Genomic DNA, 13,587 nt, shown 5'->3' with positions numbered 1-13,587 from the left:
CCTGCCACCCCGGGGCTGAGCCACCCGCCACTGCCGCTCCCAGCAGGATACACCCCGGCCTCCGGTTACCCCACCTTCCTGCCCGAGCAGCTGCCACCTGGCACGCTCCAGTACCAAGGTGAGTCCCTGTGCTTCCCGAGCAGGCATGCGGGGGTGCCCGCTTTGGTGCTGGCCACGGCAGTGCTCACTCCTCCCTATTCGGCCTCTAGAGCTGATGCCACCGGGGAGCTGCCTGCCTGAGGAGACCAAGCCTAAGAGGGGACGCCGGTCGTGGCCTAGGAAAAGGACAGCCACACACACCTGTGACTATGCGGGCTGCGGCAAAACTTACACCAAGAGCTCTCATCTCAAGGCACATCTGAGAACCCACACAGGTTAGTCCCAGCACAGGGTCAGTGGAATGCCCCAGCTTGAGGAACATTAAGTGAGCCCCTCTGACAGTGAAAAGTGGGTAGTGAAGGAGGAAAGCTAAAAGTAGCAAGTCGTAAGCTTTCTCTGCTGGGTTTCCAGGCTTTTTTTCCCTCCCCCCTTGGATACATGTAGTCCTGTGTAGTCTTTGCTTATTGGTTTGACATTTTGCTTTATGGTTCAGCATGACTCAGATGTGGGAGCGGGTGGGTTTTTTGCCAAGGCAAAGTTTGTTGCTTCTCTCTTGCTATGTGGCTAGCTAATTAGCAGGTAATTGGAAATCATCTGGGATTTGTTGCTCTAGATGGTGTTGGCCCACTTCTGAGAAGGGAGCAAACCTCTCTAAGATACTGCATTCTTTGCTCGCGGTTAAACGCTTCACACGTGCACTCCTCTTGTCTTGGCTTGCTCTAGTGCAAGAGATAGTACACCTCTCTGCAAGCTGCTGTTCCCTTTCTGAGGAAGCTGTGATGCACTCCTTGTGAGTGCGGCTTTCAGCTGTGTCAGCAGCACTGATGAGGTGCCTCACCTAAGCGTGGGAGCATGTCTTTCCCTGCACTAGCCCCAAAAAGGCAGAGTGTAATGGCTGATTTGCTATGGCTAGAATTTCGGTAAAAGTGTGTGTCTGAGCCCAAGTTCAGACTTCAACCTTGCAGCTGAATGTGATGTTGCAGTAACTGAGCTGGTGAAAGCAGGTATGTTGTACGCAGTTCTGCCAGTGTGGGCATTCCATAACAGTGATTAAATAACCTGGGAATTTGCATAATTTAAATCCCTGTATTGTGAACTTGATTCAAAACTTTGTCCTGAAGAGGAGACGGGGAAGGGAGAAACTACTGGTGTATTGCAGTATTTAGGCTACATTTTCAGCTAATGGCAGTTGGGGAAAAAATTGGTCAATGAACAGTAATTCACGTGTGCCTCAAGCCAGTCAGCACCGTCTTCAGTATGTGTGGGACTGGGAGTTCGTAATTGTCAGGGAAACTCATCTTACTGTCAACAGTGATTTTGCTATAGTGAAGACAGCAAGGTTGAGTTCTTAATCAGGATGAGCTAATGAAAACATTTTCCAGCTGCTTTATAATTCTTGGATGCCTTCAATTATCTAAACGCATTGTATCTGCTGAGCTATTTCTGTTTGCTGTTTGATTGTATAACATCAGTTGGCAAAAATACACTCTATTATTATCTGAACTTGTGTGTTCTGAAGCCCTGTGTGCAAGACAAACAGGGGAGATTAGCATTTTAGTGAAGTTCTCCATGATGCCAATATTTTATAGTACTTGTACATCTTGAAAAGACAGTCTGACTCTGTTAGTCTTACTAGTTTGCTTGCAAAGTTCATGGCATTTGCTTTGACATCACCCTTTTTTTTATCCAGGACAATGTGTGTTAGTGCTTCTTGAAAGAAAAGTGTTAAAAGTGGCAGCTGTGAAAAAAAAAAAAAAATAAAACTGAACTGACATGTTTTATTTTCTGCTTTTTTTAAAGGTGAGAAACCTTACCACTGTGATTGGGAAGGCTGTGGATGGAAGTTTGCCCGATCTGATGAACTTACTCGTCACTACAGAAAACACACAGGCCACCGCCCCTTCCAGTGCCAGCGCTGTGACAGAGCGTTTTCCAGGTCGGACCACCTCGCTTTACACATGAAGAGGCACTTTTAATTGGAAGCAGTGGATCTTTCCCCAACTGCCGCAGAGATTCAGTATTTACAGCACAAGGACTGTCTTCCGCAAGATGGGGAGAGCACAGTTTAAGCACTACAGATAATCAAGGTGAAGTCTTCAAAAGAGTGGAAAAGAGGGATACCTGCATACAGACATTGCAACTTTTTTTTCTACATACGTAAATTTAAAAGAAAAGAGAACCAAAAACATTAGGGTCAACGACTGGATCTTCTATCATTCCATTTGTAAAACCAACTTGAATTATTTCCGGACTACAAAATGCCAAGGAGTGACTGGAAGTCACAGGTATCAGGGTTAAATGGACTGTGTGTAGTTCGGAGGGTTGGGGATATTACACAGGGAAATGGCATTCCCTTAATTTTCTTTCAATGCAATATTAGATGTAAATGTCATCTTGTACTTTCCTTTTTGTTTTTCCTTCTGAAAGTCATTGCGATGTTAAAAGGAGGAGACATTCAGGTACAGAATTATATTTTAAAAGCCTATTTCATGGTGCTTAGTGACTGTTGGTTCTAGAGGTACCAAAAACAGGAAGCCAAAGTTCTCAAACTGCTGCATATCTGACAAGGAAATATTTTTGTCTTCTGATCGCCGATTATGACCTAAATCAGGTAAATAAACCTGGTTTATCTTTTTTTTTTTAAGAAAATAACTGTATGCAGACAGTCTGTAATGCACTGTGGTTTCGATGTGCAATAGTTTGTATAATGGTTTATTCCCAAAATATGCCTTAAGCAGAACAAATGTTTTTCTATATAGTTCTTTACATAATAAATATGTAATATAAATTTAAGCAAACTTCTATTTTGTATATTTGTAAACTACGAAGTAAAAATGAATGTTTTGTTGGAATTTGTATTTTGCATATTCAAGTGGAAAATAAGTTTTGAATAAACCTATAATATTTTATCTGAATGGCTGCTCTGATTTTCTTCTGTGCATGGATACGTCCAAAGAGATTTGGTTAAGTGTTTGTTAGGGATTGAGTTTTCCAAGGCAAGGTGGAGTGGGGGTTAAGGCTTGTAGTGTCAAGACTCTGAAAGATAAGATTGTATAAGTGCAGTGCAGATGTAACACATCTGTTTAGGAAAAAAATGTGTACTGAAAATTTTTGCCCTAAATATTGAATTGTCACTTTCCTCACGTGTGTGATGAAACTGTAATTTACCATTTTTAAGGTAACTCAGTTTGAATTACTTGTTAGAGGAAATATCTGTGGGGGACATTAAACTTTACATATTCAAAGATAAATTTCTAGATTTTTTTTTTTTATCAGCATGAAAAATTTCTAGCTTAATTTTCTTGGGCTTTTCAGATAAGCTGGTGTAATCACTTTTTGTGTGAATGAAGGAAAATCCACTGGGTAATGTCACAAAGAATAAACTTGACTGAAGGAATGAAGAGCGCATGCATAAAACACCTTTTAACAATAAACTACGTGGAGTTTCATTTGAAGCCTGCTCTGTCCCGGGGATTCAGTAATGTGGCAGTATCTGAAGAGCCAAAATTCCTGTAGGAATTCCAGTACACTTGCATAACTTGGGAAGGTTTCCCATGCGGAGTCTGCAAATGGTATAGCTGTACATTCTAGATGTGTTGCTGTAAGATCCCCAGCAAATGTTCAACTGCACTCTCTGCTGCAGTTAAATGCAGCCAGCCTTGCTGCATGCCTCGGGTTGTTAACCATTTTTGTTGTAGTTGTCCTTAGGGACCTCATTGCTCCAGTTTCTTTACAGAAGTGTAGCAGTAAGATGTTTTCAACATGAATGCTCGATGAATAAGACCAGTTTTTCTCACTGCTCTTTTTAAAGAGAAGAAAGAAATTATTCCTCTTCCACTGGGTTAAAATGGCAGTCAGCTAGGAATTTGGATATATGTAACATTCAGTAAAGCTGAGCATGGAAAACAAATTACAGGCAAGAGCCATTTATCTTTTTGCAGTAGTTCAGAGTAGCAGGATCAATTTTCTGTTCCCAAATGTGCATTAGGGATGCTATTAAATTTCACGTTTTGATGTGTTCTTTGTGTCGTGACTGGTGCCATTTCTTCCTAAGTCCATCCAAGTAACACAATGATGCACAAAGTATTCCTCACCCCTTATCTCCTAGGCATGCTTTGTTCAACTGAAAGCTATCTTTGTTGGTTTGGTTTATAGGTAACATGGGAAGTAGAAAATGTCTTGTTTGGTTTGCAAATAGCAAGTATTTAAAGCTAAATTAAAGTTATGAGTCATCCTTTATCTGAAGCCTTTTTCATGTGAAAACTTTTTACAATTAAACCACTCATTTTTTACCTCCTCTGTTGCTTTGCCTGTGGATTCTGGCTGAGAGATCCAAGGTCAGCGTTGCAGCAAGCACATACTGTGTGCCTGAAGCACGTTGTCCTGTCTCAGTAACGCTGGAGTACGCTTGGCTAGCTGCAGGGTCACCTCAGGCCGTACAGCTGCCATTCAGAACCTTTGACATCTGGGCAAGGTCTGCATACTAACACATCCATAAGTACTTAAATATGAAGATTTCATCTGAGAAACTTGTTTCTTTTGCTTTTCAAGTGTTCTGTCATTATGCAGCCTTAAGAAACTTGTAAGATCCTCTAGTATTTAGTAATGCATTATCTGCTACAGCCATCTTCAGTTTCTCCTTGGTGGTTTTATAGACCCTAGGTTTATAGTTGCACAAAAAATGGCATCCTTGAAACAGGGTTTTGTTCTATTCTCCCACTCGATTTTTTTTTTCTTTTTTCCCCTGATCCTAACCAAGCTGTACTCATGTATGACTTTCTTTCCAGACCTAAACAGGCACGATTGTACTTTGGTATTTAAAAATAAATGCTGCTGTTGGTTTAACCATTTCCACAATGCTACTCCTATACTTTTGGGACTGGAGCCACCACTCTGTTTTTGCTGTACATCCTGCAGCCCTTGTTCTTAAAGAGGTCTCTGGGGGAGATACTGAAATGAGCAGTTGCACCAGTTGTGCTCTGGTAAGTTAGGTAGAGCTGGAAACAGCACATTGTATTTGCCACCTGTTTCATTTTGTGTAGTGCCCTGGAGTTGCACTTAGGTGCAAGATGGTACGCGGATGCAGTGGAACAACACGTGTATCAAAAAGCGTATCTCGTAAAACATATGTAAACCACCAAGCAATCATGTAAGGTTGTCTTGACAAACAAGATTTGTTTAGCGTTACTAAAGCTATATTAATGTGCTGCTTTGTGCAGGCTGGGGCACCTAAAACCAGGGTTTGAGGTTATTAGGGATGGCCTGTCTGACATGGGGTGAATATCTCCAGAGCTGCCCCAGAGCATTATTTTAGCTACTGAAGAGAAAGAGCTCTCATGGCAGAGAATGATCTCTGCAGTCAAGCTACAGCCATTCTTAATCCTGCTCACCCCTAGCCCAAATCTCTCTCGAGCACACTTAACGTGTGAAGATGGAGCTAGCTGTTTAAAACAAGATGACACATGCCTGCCTACCAAGTGCCAAGTATTCAAAGTGGCATCAGAATAAAAATCTCAGAGCTGCAGCGCTTCTGTGCACTTGTCTGCTGTACACCACAGGCTGGTAGTTTGCACACTTCAGACTCGGTTGTTGCTTGCAATCTGTTACAAATGCCTTCAGCTTTCCCCTGTCCCAGGAAAGGTGTAGTTGCAAGAGAGTTGTTCTTCCCCCATGGAGGCTACCAGATCCTGCCACTGCTTAAGTCAACTGTGAAACTCACAAGGATTTATATTAAGCTGATATGAATCAGTGAATTTAATTCCCCTTCTCTTTAATAAGGGGAGATCAGAGGCTCCTGCGGTTAATCACCCCAAGTGCTAACGGTTCAACCGCATTAGTTTACACAGGTTTCCTATGGGAGTGTGCTAGGCGTTAGAGGTAGCCTGCTTCCACTGAACTCCCTGGAAAATGCTTTAATGTCATTTGAGTGCAAGAATTTCCAAATTAACCCCAGTCGCAAACTGTGTTCCTGCCTGAGCTTTCCTCTTTCCTGAGTGCAATTGGGTTGTGCGCTCTAAGGCAGCTGGAGAACAGGGATGGGTTGCAACTGTGGATGGGCAGACCAGTGCTTACACCACAGGGCTCTGGCAGGGGTCTGGATGTGGTAGGAACACCAGCTGAAGGAAGTGAACCCAAGGTATGGTGAGCAAAGCTCACATGGAGAGGAAGAGGAACACCACTGCCACCACCACCACCGCTACATGTAGACTCATACTTGCCAGAAGAGCTCCTCAGATTAAATAGATGTGCGTGGGCTCAGTGGGTATATCTTCAGAGACCAAGGAGCGTATGTGCATAAAAGGGGGGGAAGGCACATCATTCACTGAAATTTGAGGTCAGATTGGCTTAGAGCCACAGGGTAACACACCCACATTCCCCCGTCTGCTGTACACCTGGGTGACTCACGTTTTGTCTGCCCTTCACTCCTGCTGTGGCTTACCAGGGGACGTTTTCATTACTGCTGAGGGCATTCCCACCAAGTGCAGAAGTCATCTCTGCGGCATGGAAGTGGGTGGTAGTGGTGTTTCTGTAGCCTTGTTCTCCACCCTGGCTGCAGATAGGTATCTGTCAGTCTCCTTTTCACCTTTGGATGCTTACCTGTGAGCCCTCGAGGCTAGAACCTTCAAGGTGTAAAAGATAGGAGGGGGAAAAGTGGCTTGTGCTTTATTAAGTCTGCATGCCCAGAGTGTTACAGAAGACAAGTGGCCTTAGTGGCTGTTCACAAGAGGTATTAGGCAGCTGGACCTTTTCCCTTTGGTGATGCTTTCCAGACTCTTGGAACTGTGACTCCTGTTGTAACTGAGACAGTGATTTTCACACAGACGTGGTCAGGTTGCGTTCAGCCTTGTGACGTGCTCATTAACAAGAAGTTTTAGGGAGCATGCCAAGCTCCTTTCACTCTGAAGGTTGGGTGAGCAGAAGGGTAATCATGTGCTGCTATCACTGCAGCCATCTTCCTGCAACTCTGAAGAAGTTTTGCATGGTTTTGCTTTGGGTACAGCATGCTTGTTTATCAAGCACAAGCTAAGGCTTGCTTGAATCTCGCCATTCAAGTTCTCTGCAATTAAACTTTCAGGCTTTATTCAACTAAATGATACAGCTTCCCTGTATTGGTTGTCTGAAGACCCTTAATTTTAGAAACAGACATCCCACAGTTGTTCGGAATTATTTCCATTTCACTGGAAACGGTCTGTCGGGCAATGTTGCACCACCAGCACGCAGGGGCTTATTTACTGGGAGCTTCCTCGATGGTGTTCAATGTCTGTTTATGCACATCCTCGTGTCAGTGCCTTTGTGGTTGGCAGGAGCAGAATGTCAGGTCTGCTTTGTACTCCCACCCCTAGAAAGGTACAGGAAGGCTATCCGATTTTGCTGGCCCGGGAAAGCAGGCCTGCAGTTGCCATGTTGGAAAAACTTGCCTTCTCAGGCTTTTGCCACTGGCCTCTCTTGAGTCCACCATGCGCTTTCTGCCATGTGGAAATACTGCAGAGACGGCTTTGCTCACACATACGAAAAACTGTTTCTCAAGGTTCCTACACAAGTTTGGTTTGTACATCAGGCCCCTGGGTGGGCCCACGGCATCAGTGCTGTTTGAGGTCCGTATGTCAGCTGGAGTCTTCCAGCATGAGGGATATCCTGGGGGCTTAGCGTCCATCATTGTTACATTCCTCTTCTCTGATGAAAATGAGTGTTGTACGCTTGTATGTTGATAAACGACTCAGGGCAACATTGACAGTGATTACTGAAGCATGTTGGAATTTACTTTCTAAGCTCTGGTGAGGTTTTTATTCTGTGTTTAGGCTCCAAACATACTGAGTCAATAATGCTGTTGGGTACTCACGGAGGCTACCCAAAGGGATGTGTTTGTCTTTGCACTGGGATGTACTAGGTTTGGCTGTCCTTTCTCAGTTCCCACATCACACTATTTCAGCAACAAGCTCCCCTGTCTGACAAGGGATGGCTGAATTTGTTGGCCATGCAACTGATTATTATTTGCATTTCAAAATATCAAAATGTTTTCCAGTGGAAAGCAAAATATTTCACCACTTTCAGCCTCCCTGCCTCCCCAGTAACTGTTTGTGTTCTGCTCAGCCTTAGAGAATATTACAATGCTGCTGTCACCTGTACGAGATATTTGACTACCTTCTTTCTGTAAACACTTTCTGGTTAGAAAGCATTTGCTTTGACAAAGTTCCCATGTTCATAATGTAAAACTTACCGGCAAGGCTTCATGTCCAAAGACTGGTTATGGTTGGGGCAACTGGGTTTCCTTTAACTCTGCTGTGGAGTAGAGGAGCACAGGGCAGAGCGGTGGCCAGTTCAGTCTGGCCACTGGTACCCTGCCCCAGCCACTGGCCATAAACCTAAACCTCTGGGGTGATCCCTCCTCACTCTTCCTGGAAAACTCCATTCTGAGCCCTGATGATTACAGGTTTATTCAAGCTCAGAAGCTTGAGGAGCATGGATGCGTTTGCAATTTGTGTTTGTTTTGTGCTGTAGCTCTACAGATTCCACTTAATAAATATTTGATCCTCTTTGGTGCCTTCCTGAGCTTCTGGCTTCAGAGAGACCTTGTGGCAAGGAGTTCCGTGGTTAATTATGAACTAGCCTAAAAATAGAGGCAGGGGGAGAGAAGAAGAAAGTATTTCCTTTCATAGTTTCTGAGGCTGCTGCCTTCCAGATATCTGCCGTTTCCTCCTTCCTACCTGCTGCAGAGAGGGGAAGGACCTAAACTCCTGCCTAAATCAGCCTTGATTTTGTTGTTTACTGCCAAAGGCTGGAAAGATTCAACTTTGGTTGTATTTTTTAATGAATTTGGGAAGAGAAAGTAAATACAAGCTTTTTACATATGTGCATTTTTACATATGGATGAGTTCATCCAGTCTACTGTACACAGGAAGAATGCCGGGAGAATTTAGCATAATCCAATATTTCTGTCAATATTTAAAAGATGTTTTTGCCTACTGTTTTTTTAATCACTGGAACATCTGAGAAGACTTCACTCATCAATTTTTTTTGTTTGTTTAAGGATGGATGTTTCTTCACATTTTATTCAAAACAAAAAAAACCCCCTACTTTTCAGAATTTTCTTTGTATTCATGAAGCTTAGCAAGAAGTAATACTGTTGGTTAAAACGTTTTCTGCCTCATGTACCCAAACACCCACACGGGTTGGAATTACTCATTATTTATTTGTACACATTTATTACTCAGGCATAATTGTTGGGTTTGTGTATTTGCTATTGTTACATTTATTGTTACATGGAAAGGGAAACTGACCACAGCAGTGTTTACTGGTCCAAATCTAACCTTTCCAAGATTAACTCCAGTTTTTTCTCTTTGATTATACTTTCAAAACCCCTTTTCTGCACGTCTGTCCCTGTTGTGTCCCAGGGTTTGAAGAGCAAGTGTCAAAAAACAGTGTACTGAAATTCATTCCAGGTGAGAGAATTAGCTTTCTAAGAAGTGATCAAGGTGTATCTTAGCTGTCTGGGAATCTGAGTACTTCATTAGCAAACCAAATTCGGGTGGTTACAGGTAAATCCCCTTGGTGAGACTAGGGTAGTGTTTATGCTGATTTGGGGCTACACAAATGAATCGCATAGGCAAATCCAAAGCATTATAAGAATAGGTAGCCCTTTGAAAACGTTTAAGATCTGAATCTTCAGGGTCCAAAATTGGAAGCTGTGTGTGAATGAGGGAGGAAGGGAGGGAGGCAGGGGGAGAGGAGGTATGGGAGAATACAGAGCAGAAGAACAATTTAAGTATTGCCCAAACCACTGGGTAAGTCAGAGGCTTTGTCTGACTGGCGTCTCCCAGCATTTGGTTTTGTGCTAAACCTAAGGTGCTAGAGTTTACATTTAATAACTCTGCCCAAGTTAGTAATTTAAATAAATATTGACTGTCCATCCCGCTGGGGACCACAGCAGCACAAGAGAGAAAAGAAATCTCTTCCTCTGCAGATGCACATCGCATATAAAACTTGATACATTAATTTCCACCAGCCCAGGGAAGTCACTGTGCAGATTTTTCATTCTTTCACTGCCTGCTGCTTTGCACTGGCTGGCTACTGGGAGTGAGGTGACAACAGAAAGACAAGCCTCCAAGTACAAATGCAGTGATGCTGTGCTGGTGCCAGCATCTCTCTTTTCCCAGGCAGGACTAACAGTGAGCACTCAGGAAGATGCTTGTGGCTGTTAGTCTGCACAGCTCCTGAGACAGGAATGTGAAAAAAGGAGAGAGGCTGGTAGGAGAAAAATTTGCAGACAGCTGAAAAGGCTTGGCAATACTAGAAGGAAAAATAGAGTGACAGCTGTTCTCATTTCCTCCCCCTTCATATATAAATGAATCAAAACCAGAGCTCTTTTGAGCTGGAGCAGATGATAATTACTTGAAGTACGCTGGGTCTGTTGTTGTTGTTCCTGCCTGCCTTCCTTCCTTCCTTGCCTCCTTCCTTCCTTCCTTTTTTTCCTTTTTCCTTTCTCTCATTCTCTCTCTCTTTCTTTCCTTCTTTCTTTCCATCTTTCTCTCTCCTTCCTTCCTTGTCTTTCTTCCTTTCTTTTACTTTCCTTCTTTCTTTCTCTCTCTCATCTTCTCTTTCTCTTTTTTCTCTCTTTCTCCCCCACCCCACCCTGTGCTTTGCAATGACAGCATTGAACCTTAGCAGTTTAGTGTAAGGGAATTTGCAGTTGTGCTGTGGAGCCAAGCTAATAGTTTTGTTTGGGAGATGGAGCTCTCACTTCATGGCTGGGTGCTGTTCATAAAGATCCAGCCCTTGGTATCACGTGGCTTAAGTGAAATGACAAAACACAGTGATGGACAGAGGAATGGAGATGAAAGGCTGAAAAAAAAATGACAAGAGGAATTGGAAATCAAGGGCAAGGGAGCCTCGTTCAGCAGCTTGGCAGGTGCTCTCCATATCTATGAGATGCAATGAAAAACCAAGCCACACATCTCCATTCAAGCCCCTGTAGGGCTTCATCTTACTTCCTTTGTTGCAATGAAGAAAACATGTAATATGGACAGGATTTTCAGCTTAGGGTGTGTGTGAAAGCTCAATTTTTTTTTTTTCTCCAAATTCAAATGACATAAAAGTTCACGAGGTTCCCAGCGCTCTGGATCCTCATTATTTAGTATGCACAAACAAGTTCTCAGGTGATGAGGATTTGCAGCAGCAGCAGGAAGGAGAGACTGGAAAATGCAAATAAAGATGTGCCCACCTTGTGATTCTTGAGGGTGACAGGAGTGAGTCCAAATGAACATTGGGTCCCATGCCAGAAAGAGGCAGTGGTGCGCTTTTCTTTCTTTAAAATGAGGGACTGTGTAGAAAACTCCAGGCAGATTTGTTTGTTTGTTTGTTTGTGTTTGGTGGTTTTTTGTTTTTGTTTTTTTTCCCATACTCTGCTGCCCGTGTCTGGTTTTGCTCTGTGTTTTTATTTATTTATAGGCATTTCTGTGGCACTCATCACCATAGTATCTGCGTAAATCTTCTTTCCTTTCTTGTATCATGTAATTAAATCTATACAAAATAGATATGTTCTTGGCAGAGGAAAAAAAAAAAAAAAGTTAAGCTCTACTTTTGAAAGGGATTTGTGCCCTGCAATTAAACAAGGCTTTTGCAATGCTGTATCCTTCCACGTACACGTGAGTAGGGAAAAATACAGCCTTGTTAAGGCTGTATGCTCACACACCCGCTACCCTGGTGTGCAGTGCTGCAGCACCTGACTCTGAGCCCAGTGCATGCGTGGCAGGGAAGCAGGCACTTGTGGGATGGTTGGATTTGACACCTGAGTGGGGACCCTGAGGCATGCTTCTGCCTTCTTCACTCATCCTGGCAGCACCTGCATAACTACCAGTAGGCTGAAAGGGCAAACACCCCCGTGTCAACACACACACCCAGCACCTCCCACCCCTCTCAACCCTAAATGGGGAAATACAGGGTCCCTAGGAGACTCTTCTGAAGAGTGTAGCTTGCTATTTTTTTGTCACTTTGTGTGAAAGACAGTGCATATAGCCAAGGCTCCTGGAAAGGCTAGGATATCCCTTCAGCCCAGGGTTTTCAGGAGGAGAAGCAGCAAGCACTGGGGAAAGGCTGGAGCTTTCTGAAGAGCCAGCACCAAGAGCTGGGACTGGACCTCCCCTCCATATGTGACTCATGTCCCATCCTCCAAAGGAAAGTGACTGTATCCTCCTCTGCGGAGTATTTCACAGTGAAGTGTCCTGGTATCTGGTATGATGGTTGTGGGTATCTTGCAGAGCTGATCTGGAGGACTGTGAGGACAAGCTGACGACAGGTCAAGTACAGATTTGTGCTGCTAGTTGGAGGAAAGGTTGGCCAGTCACACCAGTCCGCTCTGTCCCAGCAGGAAACTGAATTCAACAGGGCTCAGGCCCTGATGAAGGCACCAATGCCTTCCCCAGTGCCAGGCGAGGGGAAACTGCTTTTGTGCAAATACACAAACAGACCTGAGGAGGCTGTGCACCAGCTAAGGTGACAGTCCTCCAGATGCTCCCTGGGCTCAGGTAGGCAACCAGCGCAGTGGTGCCTGGCATGGCAGTAGTTGGGGGTCCATATTCATACTTAGATGGAGAAGGGAACAGTGTTCAGAAATAAGAGCTGGCTCTCAGAGACTGCCTCCCTTCAGCAGAGAACCAGCCCAGGGCTGACTAGCAACCTGCCACTGGTGGATCTCTTAGGCAGGAATCTGGAGGATGTTATGTGGTCTGAGTCCCATGGCAGCACCAACTACAGTCAACATGAACATGTTACACATTCCCGTTGGAGGAAATAAATCTGTCCCTTTCATTTTTGAGAGCAGTTTGTTTCTCTGATTTCAGAAAGAAAAAATAGCTACACTGCTTTGGTGCTTAAAGATCATCTCATAAAAGAGTCCTGGATCCTCAGAGGCACAGTAATCAGCTGCCCTCATAACTACACATTCTGCACATACCTTGTAGCATCCTCAGTCTCCAGGACATCCAACACCATTAGTCACTCATGAAAACCTTTGGCTGTGTTTGTATTCCTCTTCACATTCTGTTTTCGGCAAGCACATATGTAACCCAGAGCTTGCTCATCACCCCTCAGGTACTGCTCACGTTTTATTACCTGTCTGAACCAGGTCCTACAAAGACACAGCTGTCCCTGGTTTCTAAAGGCCACATAAGCAGAATTTGGCTCACCTGAAGCTCCAGCAACAAACAAGAAAGAGTTATGACCTTTCTCCTAGGTGGGAAAACCTGTATGCTGATTTTTCAGGAGTTAATAACCATGGTACTAACTGAATGCTGAGAATAATAATGTTTACAGCTGATTGAGTTGTTGGGTTGTGGGTTGTTTTTTGGTTTTGGTTTTTTTTTTTTTTCTTTCCTTTTAAGGCCAGTGTTTTGTATAAGGCAAACAAGATGAGGTTTGCTGCTAGGACATGAAAGAAGGAATTAATATGAAGTGCCACTTTCTGGTACCTGGAGGCTGGATGAAAGCCTTTTA

At 43.8% G+C, this 13,587-nt stretch overlaps 1 protein-coding gene across 1 annotated transcript; it reads left to right on the top strand.

Annotated features, from left to right (window-relative positions):
- The first annotated feature begins 67 nt into the window (after positions 1-67).
- On the top strand, positions 68-3,006 carry KLF2 (Kruppel-like factor 2). The gene is made up of 3 exons (XM_010078500.1): positions 68-118; positions 210-374; positions 1,900-3,006. The coding sequence occupies exons 2-3, from the start codon at positions 215-217 to the stop codon at positions 2,073-2,075; spliced, it is 336 nt and encodes a 111-aa protein (XP_010076802.1). The 5' UTR covers positions 68-118; positions 210-214; the 3' UTR covers positions 2,076-3,006.
- Positions 3,007-13,587: the final 10,581 nt, after the last annotated feature.

This window comes from Pterocles gutturalis, unplaced genomic scaffold, assembly GCF_000699245.1.
Source record: "Pterocles gutturalis isolate BGI_N339 unplaced genomic scaffold, ASM69924v1 scaffold4053, whole genome shotgun sequence".
Lineage (NCBI taxonomy): Eukaryota > Metazoa > Chordata > Aves > Pterocliformes > Pteroclidae > Pterocles > Pterocles gutturalis.
This window is presented reverse-complemented; position numbering and strand designations above follow the sequence as displayed.